The sequence below is a fragment of the Vigna unguiculata genome, chromosome 4 (assembly GCF_004118075.2).
Source record: "Vigna unguiculata cultivar IT97K-499-35 chromosome 4, ASM411807v1, whole genome shotgun sequence".
NCBI classification, from domain to species: Eukaryota; Viridiplantae; Streptophyta; class Magnoliopsida; order Fabales; family Fabaceae; genus Vigna; species Vigna unguiculata.
In genome coordinates, this window is record NC_040282.1 from 31,042,729 (window position 1) to 31,052,906 (window position 10,178).

Here is a 10,178-nt window from a genome sequence, read left to right on the forward strand (position 1 = left end):
AGTACGCTGAGGGCTAAACTCAGATCCAACCTCGCTACGAGCGAGAGAATACCTTAGTACACTGAGGGATAAACTCGAATCTGACCTCGCTACGAGTGAGAGAATACCTCAGTACGTTGAGAGCTTCAGTAGGCTGACCTCAACTTAATCAGTTTATCTTTTTTATGTTGAGGTCTCCTTCAAGCCGACCTCAGCTTGATCATTTTACTTATCTTATGTCGAGGTCTCCCTCAAGCCCACCTCATATGTTGAGGTCTCCCTCAAGCCCACCTCAGCTTGATCGTTTTACTTACCTTATGTCGAGGTCTCCCTCGGGTCGACCTCATATGTTGAGGTCTCCCTCAGGCCGACCTCAGCTTGATCATTTTACTTATCTTATGTCGAGGTCTCCCTCGGGCCGACCTCATATGTTGAGGTCTCCGTCAGGCCAACCTAATCGTTTTACTTATCTTATGTCGAGGTTTCCCCCGGGCCGACCTCATATGTTGAGGTCTCCCTCAGGCCGACCTCTGCTTGATCATTTTACTTATCTTATGTCGAGGTCTCCCTTTGGCCGACCTCATATGTTGAGGTCTCTCTCAGGCCGACCTCAGCTTGACCGTTTTACTTATCTTATGTCGATGTCTCCCTCGGGACAACCTCATATGTTGAGGTCTCCCTTTGGCCGACCTCATATATTGAGGTCTCTCTCAGGTCGACCTCAGCTTGACCGTTTTACTTATCTTATGTCGAGGTCTCCCTCGGGTCAACCTCATATGTTGAGGTCTCCCTCAGGCCGACCTCATATGCTGAGGTCTCTCTCAGGCCGACCTCATATGCTGAGGTCTCCCTCAAGCCGACCTCAGCTTGATCATTTTACTTATCTTATGTCGAGGTTTCCCTCGGGCCGACCTCATATGTTGAGGTCTCCCTCAGGCCGACCTCAGCTTGATCGTTTTACTTATCTTATGTCGAGGTCTCCTTCGGGCCGATCTCATATGTTGAGGGTTCCCTCAGGCCGACCTCAGCTTGATCATTTTACTTATCTTATGTCGAGGTATCCCTTGGACCGACCTCAACTTTATCATGTTATATATTTACTTGTCTTATATTAGAATATATGGATGGTTTATGACAACCTTTCATCCCAACAAGTTGAGGACTCAATGTTGGAGGACTGTGTACCGTCCAGGGAATCATAAAACAGAGTTTCAGTCACAAACCAAGGTGATGAGCATTTGGGCCGAGGTGACCGAGGTGACGAGCATTTGAGCCGAGGTGGCCGAGGTGACGAGCATTTGGGCCGAGGTGGTCGAGGTGACGAGCATTTGGGTCGAGGTGGCCAAGGTGACGAGCATTTGGGCCGAGGTGGCCGAGGTGACCGAGGTGACGAGCAAATATCCCTAGATTTTAGGAATAACCACCATGCGAGATTTTAGGAGAGAATAATGAAGAAGTGGGTAGGTTAGTTAGCTAAAGATTTGACAGTAAGATAGCCGTTTTAAGACTGAAATACCCTATATATACATGAGGGATTAAGGAAAGAGAAAAAAAATTATGGACGATAGTTAATTATCATAATTCTGGTTCGGTCCTTAATTCTAGACCGGAACACTTCTTTTACACAAATTTTACCAAACAATTATACATTCAATTTTTTTAAATTATTTTTTCTCTGTTTTTATTCTTTATAATCTGATCTTTGGTCGTTTGTAAAGAAAAAAGAGCGAAAAGTGAAGAAAAATATAAAGAATGTTGATAAAAATTTATGATTAATTTGATTTATATAATAGATTTCATCTCATCATTGTTATAATGAATTAATATAATTCTTTTTGCCAAATCCATGTCATCGTTTTAATGTGATAATTATAATTTTTAAATTTATTATTATTAACTCTAATTTTATTGTTTTTTATCATTTAATAGCTTTTTACCATTAATAGTTTTCTTATTATTTTATAATTCTATTAATATTATTTTGTTATTATAATTAGTATTTTATAAATTTAATTTAATTTTACTATTATTATCATTATTTAAATATTTTATTATTATTATTATTATTATTTTATATTATATAATTAATCATATTACATTATATAACCTAATATAATCATATTATAATTAGGTTATGTTATACTATGTATCACCTAATTATAGTGTAATTCAAAGGGATAGATATGTAGTTTTATATATTTTGTGACTTTTGTTTTGTTGAAGGAGAATGAAAAAGCATATATTCCCACCTAAATGGATAAATACAACACTCGCATTCATCAATCTTCCTTCCGAGTCTGCGGTACATCTTTATTAACAAACACAACGTGAATAACACTAAAACTGAGACCAGGTCAACAATGAACTGCTCAAAATACACAAACAGAAACTGTTTCTGTGATGCACCGCAAGAACACAAACCTCGGTTCATACACATCACTCCTGAATCTGAACAGGCTCAAAACCCTTATCAATGGAAGCCTTCACAGCATCTATCACCAGTTGAGTTTTCCTACTAATTGTTGGCCACTTCTTCTCGGGTTTCGCATTCTTGAATTTGATATCTGCCACCAAACGGGCAAACTCATTCACCATAAGAGCTTCCTGAGGTATCTCAGTTTTTATTACATGCTCGCTTGGCTTGTTAACCCATTTTGTAACACCTTCATCATAACCTGATTCTGTAGCTGCAAAAAATGATGCTTCCTTCTCTTCATAAGGGACAATGAAGTCATGAACATGCAGTGCTCCTTTTGTCCCTAAAGCAGTTATATCCACTGTCATGTTGGCTAAGAAGGAGCAATAGAAGGTTCCTACTTTTCCATCTTCCCAGTACAGAGTAGCCCCACATGCCAATAGCACCCCAAATTGGTTACGAACAAGGCTGCGCAAGGCGATTACAGTTTTTGGTAGCTCATAGTTCGCAACCCACAGTATTGCCCTAAGACAGTACCAACCTGCATCCCCAAGAGCACCAAGAGCATCAAGATCTGGCTTCACACGAATGTCATTCTCAAGGAAATCCGCACTAGCAGTTAATGTAAAATTGCTGTGAATCTGGGAAAGTAATAAAGAAACGATGTGTGTCAATGCAGAACATGAATCTCTAAGGAATGTCCTTTATTTAGATTGTCATTGGTAACATTATTTAGAGTTCCTTATTTAGAGATTAAAATCACCTTCACAAAATTTGCGAAAAAATCTATAGAAAAAAGAAAAAACTGTTCCGGCAAAAAACGAATATCTCTCAACGAAAACAAATACATAAATACATAAAGAACTCTCCTGAGCAATTAGTAAAATTAAGCTTACTAAGGCCAGCAAAATCCTTCTACCTTTCCAGGAGAGTCTTTCTTGAATTTATAGAGAGAAGATATTTTACATTAGATATTTTCTTCCTATTATCCAAGCTAAGCAGTCACAACTACCCTAATTCTTAAACCTATTTTGGTGGCAAGTATTTCGGATGACTTCCCCTCCCAGCCGAGCTACTTCCTGAGTATCTTGTCTTCTGACCTAATTACTTTCTGGCAGCCTTTTTGAGAACCTCGTCTTCTGACTTGGCTGCCTTCTCATCTTCTGGCCTGGCTGGTTTTGCTGGGAAATAGGCCGAGACGATAAAAAACCTTTAGAAATAGATGTTAACCAATGTAAAACCGTTAATAGATAACCAGAATACTGAAGCATAGGATGTCAATTTGGCCAATGACTCATAAACCAGCCTTGACGCACCTTCATTAAACCCCTTTTTTAGAAAGGCCCCAAATGAGAAGACAAAAAAAAGTCTCAACCCCAAGGCCTTTTAACTAAACCTAAAAAGATAAAGTTATGATATGAGTTTGTGATCGGGCTGGGTAGACAGATCAAGCCGCGCATGGCCTCACCGACGATTAAGACAAGCTGAGCCGGACAGACGGTCAAGATAGAATGGACCAGACAAAGGGTCGAGATGGGTCGAACCAGAAGATTAGTCGAGTCAGACCCATCTAAGCCGACAATCAAGACAAGTTGAGTTGGACCAATGGTGAAGACGGGCTGAGCCTGGCCAACAATCAAGACGGATCGAGCCAGACTGGCAGTCGAGATGGGTCAAGCCAGAATGAAAGTTGAAACGGATCGTACCAAGTCGATGATCAAGATGGGCTGGATCGGAAAACCAGTTGAGTCGAGCTGGCTTGGGACAAAACAGATTGTTCCAGTCTAAGAATTGAGACGAGCTGTCCTAGGCCATGATTGAAACAATTGACCAAGGTTAACAGTCGCGACGACTAATCCTGACAGATGATCAAGATGGACGAATCCAGATCGACAATCAAACAAGATGACAGTCAAAACAGATAAGTCAAAAGTTGTGATAAGTCTATCTACACAAAACTTCAATAATATATTAAAAATTAATATTATATTTTTCATGTTAAGAAAAAAAAAAAACCATCGACTGGTCCTAACTTAGGTTTTTGTAGACTATTGGTATAATTACTGATTTGATATCCCAATTTTTTTGTTAAGTTCAATTTGGTTCTCATATTTTTGGTTTGTTCAATTTAGTACTCCAATTATTTAAAATGATTCAATTTGATTATTTCCGTTAAGTTGGAGTTAACAACGTGTCCATACAGGACATGTGTCAAGATGTGGAAATTTTAATTTTTTTTAATTTTTTTTAATTTTTTAATTTTTTTCTAAAAATTTATAAACTGTCACATGTCAGTTTACCGTTGTACCACGTGCCAGTTTCCAATCATGACACGTGGCTGTGATAATAGTTATTTTCAATTTAGTCCTCTATTTAAATTTTTTGTTCAATTCAGTACCTCAATTCTTTAAAACGACCAAATTTTGTCCTTTCCAAATTGAGACAAAATTAGTAAATAAGTTTAATTATAACTTATATATATGTTGAAATAATTGTTTTGAATTTATACATCAAATCACTACTTCTAAATATTCAAATTATTTTATATTTTACAAATGTAAAAAATTACAAAGGTAAAAATATCACTACAAGAAAAATATAAATTATCGACGGATAAATTTCGACAGATCCTGATCTGTCGGTAAACTCTGCATACCGACAGATTTACCGACGGACAATGACCTGGTAACATTACCGACGGATATATCCGACGGTAATGTCATGGAAAGAATTGACTGACACGGATCGACGGATACATCCGTCGGTAATGTCAACAAATGTACGGACAGGAACAGACTGACGACATAATCCGTCGGAAATATCCAGATTAAATTAGTCTGTCATTTACCGACGGATTGTCGACGGATCAAATCCTTCGATAAATAAAAACCCCAATATCAGAATCCAATTTCACTTTCTTCTTCCCCCAATTTCATTTTACCTTGAAACGCGAACGAAGCTACCGCATTTCACCTTGCACACTGACTCCGTCCAACCTCGTCGGCCACCAGCCGCATTTCACCTTGCCGGTGCATTGACGCTGCCACCGCTCTCGACCGTGCCGTCCGCCGCTGCCATTCCCCCAAATTTAGTTTCTTCCCCCAAATTAAGTATTTAAATGGAGTTATTTGATGTATACATTAAAAAAAAGTTATTATAATATATATATATATATATATATATATATATATATAAATATAAAAGGTGTAATTAAACTTATTTACTAATTTGGTCTCAAATTGAAAAGGATAAAATTGGTCGTTTTAAAGAATTTGGGTAGTAAATTAAACGAAATTTAAATAGAAGCTAAATTGAAAACCACTATTACCACTATCACGTGTCATGAGTGTAAACTGTCACGTGACATGACCATAAACTGATACTTAACAATTTATAAATTTTTCAAAAGAAATTTAAAAAAGATAAATTTTTTTTATAAAAATTTAAAAAAAATTAAAATTCAATAGCTTAAGTATTTTGTACAAACGCAATATTAACTCTAACTTATTAAAAATGTTCAAATTAAATCTTTTTAAATAATTTGAATAATAAACTAAATAAACTAAAAATATAGAAATCAAATTTAACTTAAAAAAAATTGAGATAACAAATTAGTAATTATCCTTTGCCTTATGTTTTTCTTAAATGGAAAGCTTTTTAGCTCTGTTGTTGCAGTCCACGTGTATCAGTTCTGTGGACTGAGCCATATTAACATCAGTGACTTCAGATGTAGATGAACAGGTAAAACAGAGAAGGTTTTAAATATGCAACCAAATCTTACCCTTCTTAAGGCCGGAGAGATGTTTAATAAGATAATAATATTTTAATTTTAGAGTTCATTCAACCTAAGAATTATCATGTAATTGGCTAGTGTTTAACGAGAAAAGCTGAAAAATTAGGCAAAGAAAAAGCAAAATTGAAGTTAAAACAGGTTCATACCGATTTGAGCTGGCCAAAACGGTTTACATCGGAGAGAAACTCCTTCATCTTTGAGGTGCGGGGATGATGCATCCACATGGTACAGTCCATGAGCTGCACTCCATTGGATTCGCACGCTGCGATGATCTCATCAAACTCACCAACGTTAAGAGCAACTGGCTTCTCAAGCATCACGTGCTTTTTCTTGCCGGCGGCGAGCACGGCCCAGCGCAAGGTGGGGAGTGGCACGTAGACGACGTCGACGTCGGGGTCGTCAAGGACGGCCTCGTAGGAGCCGTACACCTTGGTGGCGGCGGGAAAGCCGTTGGCGACAGCGAAGGCGCGGGCCTTGTCGAGGGAGCGGCTCCCGACGGCGTGAAGGACGGCATTTGGCGCGAGCGCGACGGCGCGGGATACTTTACGCGCAATTTCGGCGCAGCCGATGAAGCCGAAACGGATTTTGGTGGTTTCCGCCATCTGGAGAGCTGAAGTGGGGAGATGAAAGGGTTTTGGAGCGAGGCAATGGTATCTGTGAGTGCAGTAAGTTGTGGTTGGACAAGGGTTGATAACGTAACAAATTACACAGTTCCAGAACAATTCAAGAAGTAGCTAGAAAAATGATTGATATACAACAAAGTAAAAAATAAAAATAATATATATATATATATATGTTATATAATGTGATAAAAAAATTGTATAATTTGTATAAATAAAATCAAAATTCATTATATAACTCTAACGCAGTGTTTGTTTGTGTAAATTGTATTGTGCAACAATATTTGAGAGAGCGGATTTGGCTTTATCAGCGCGTTCTTTTTCAATAATTTTCACGGATGTGAGAGAGCTTATTTGGAGATGGATGGATTAATCCATCTCCTCAAAACTGCGATAATGTTAGGCAAATGACGAAAATGACCTTGTGCTCATGTTTCCATGCAACTAAAGCAGCTGCCATGATTCCCTTACATGATTGTTGAGTCCATCATGGAGGGGAAGAAGATGAGATGATTGGGTGTGGTGGGCGAGGAAGAGGATGAAGGGGTGGGTTGTGGTTGCGCGCATGAGATGGTATGGTGGTGATGAAGATATCCACCGGTTAGCTAACCGGTGCAGTGCAAGTGTATGTGTGTGTGGATGACACCGGTTATGTAATCGGTGCCTTAGTAATGAAGGGGATGACACCGGTTTGTGTGTGTTTTTTTTAAACTTTTTTTTAAACTTTCTTTAACATTTTTTAACATTTTTTTAACTTTATTTATATAAATTTTGTTTAAAATTTAATTTTATAATTTTTTTAAAATTTAATTAGATAAACTTTTTTACATTCATAAAAATTTAATTCTTTTATTTTAAAATTTCATACAATTTTAATATTTTTTTTAATTTGTATTAATTAATTATAATTATTTTTATAACATCAAATTACAAAATCATTTTCTTTTTCTATCAAAGATATTTCGGTAACTTCTTAATTCTATCTATTTTTACAATTAATTTTATTTATCGAATCAATCAAATTTTTCACTAACTTTCATAAAACTTATCTCCAAATTCACTCACTTTACTTTCTAAATCTACTCAAAAAAATACAAAAAATCATCCATCTAAATCTACACAAATTCATCTTCAGACTCTTTGTAATGTCTACCCCTCAAAGAAACACACCCAAAAAGATAAAGAATATGACACTTGTGATGTTTGTTTGTATCAAAGATGTTCACCACTTTCTAACTTCACGAGACCTTCTCCCTATTAATTATATGTATATGTCACTATATATACATATGTAACTATAGTATAAATGTCAGTGTTAATTCAAAAGTTAATAACTTAATAGTGACTCACATTGTTGCTTAAAATCTTTATGCAATAAACACTTCGTAATATGCAAAGTAAAATATTTCCTTTAGATACAAACTTATGGTTTCAGGTTAAAAGCTAAATTTTAAATCTAATTTAATTTTACACAAATAACTTATAAGATGACTCATTATTATATTATAAACTTACTTTATTTCTGGTCATTCACTATTATGTTATAAACTTACTTTATTTTATTATAAACTTACTTAGTGGATATAGAATCTCGAACATAATATTAACTAGACAATTCAATGCACAACTTATTATTGAAAGTTCACTATACTTTAAGTATAAATGAATAACACAACATAAAAGCTAACATTTTCTTACATTCAATCATCAACCCAAATCAAACAAATAATTCAACAATATTACAATGTTCAATGTGCATTATAACATGTGTGAAAACAAAAAGGTTGGGCAGTGTCAAACTAAATTCTAAACACGGTTAAAACAAAAACAAGAGGATTACAATAAACTAATAAAGTTTTTTCACCAATGACAAAATTTTTACAAAACCAACAAATGTTTGTTTAATAAGGAATTAAAGTATTTGAGGCTTTAAACAATATTTAAGAATCTTTTACGATTTTCTTAATTTTCTTATATGTTATGTTTCTAGAAGAATTGAAAATAAACTAAAAAAAAACGTTCATGCAATAACCAAACTTTCGGTGGCCGTAAGTGTAAATTAACCAATAATATAATGTATACAAATTATAATTCTTAAACGATAAAGTATTTTTATTTTATAAGGTCGGTAAATCTATTCTTACCCTACATACAGAATAAATGCTGTCAAGGGTAAGGACTGCAATTCAAGAGAGATTTGTGTCAAAAGTTCAATGGGGGACCAGTTATTTATGTTACCTCTAAAAATATAATACTTAACATACATTTCAATCTTCATTTTTTTTTTTTTTTGTAAAATGGAAAATATTTAGATTCAATCACGGTTGATATTGTTCTTTCATATTTTAATTCATAAAAAAATCAAATTACGTAATTCTTTTTGTAAAATAGATTTTTTAAGAATTTGCATTTCTGTAGTTTTAAAGTTTTAATATTTTTAAATTTTAATGAAGTTTTATATTTTTTTTAATTCACAGTCAAGTATAAAATAATACGAGAGACTATAATTTATATGTTTATAAATCATATGATAAGCAAATATAATACAAATCATACATCAATATTATATTTTTGTACGAATTTTATTTAAATACAAATATTTTATTAAAATGAATTTTAATAAATATAAATTATTTTTAAAAAATTAAATATTTTTAATATATATATATATATATATATATATATATATATATATATATCACATCCCATTTAATAAATAAACTTAATTGAATGAAACATCACGATAAACAATATAAAGAGCAAAGTCATGAAGTATAAATGTCACTCCTTACAGTTATCCAGAATAAACTAGGAAAAAAACCAAGGCACACCACGATGTCATTAACAATACGGAAAAAAGAAGTTTAAGTGTATTCAAAATATATGCTCAAGGAGTAAGGCAATATATAGGCCACAACCCTAAAAGAGAACTTGGAATATGGGGATCCAACCCAAGATGAGTTACACAGCGGAGTTTCCATCACCCTAAGGACCACGAGGATTTCTCACATCTGCTCACATCAATAAATTGATGATCATCGCAAAAGTAGAAAACCACACACAAACAAACATAAAGGGTAAGCTAGAGTGGAAAAATGTTTTATCATACAATTGCATAAAATTTTAAAGTCAAAGATACACAAATCAACCAAGCATGTGATGACCAACAAGCAAGACTCTAAGACTAAATTATCCGAATACATATAATCAGTCGGATTCACTGGATGCTTGCACTTATGGTGGTCTACTGCTCTACAGAGTCAATTGCCAATGGGTTTCACCCTACCACACATAAGGTTAGCCTTCAAATATTTAAGGCCATTATCCTGCCAAAGACTAGGGCCTCCTACTACTCTCACCACTTGAGTTA

At 34.8% G+C, this 10,178-nt stretch overlaps 1 protein-coding gene across 1 annotated transcript; it reads right to left on the reverse strand.

Annotated features, from left to right (window-relative positions):
- Nucleotides 1–2,229: 2,229 nt before the first annotated feature.
- On the reverse strand, nt 2,230–6,840 carry LOC114182676 (uncharacterized oxidoreductase At4g09670-like). Its single transcript, XM_028069590.1, has 2 exons — nt 6,335–6,840; nt 2,230–3,036 (listed from the first exon to the last, which is right to left on the reverse strand). Exons 1-2 carry the CDS (start codon nt 6,788–6,790, stop codon nt 2,416–2,418), a joined length of 1,077 nt encoding a protein of 358 aa, XP_027925391.1. The 5' UTR covers nt 6,791–6,840; the 3' UTR covers nt 2,230–2,415.
- Between the last annotated feature and the right edge of the window lie 3,338 nt (nt 6,841–10,178).

Bases quoted from the DNA above. Each gene is read 5' to 3' on its own strand.
- LOC114182676 (XM_028069590.1), bottom strand. From the start codon at position 6,790: ATGGCGGAAACCACCAAAATCCGTTTCGGCTTCATCGGCTGCGCCGAA. The intron at 3,037-6,334 runs GTATGAACCTGT...TTACTTTCCCAG, and splicing joins GTTTTGGCCAGCTCAAATCG to ATTCACAGCAATTTTACATT.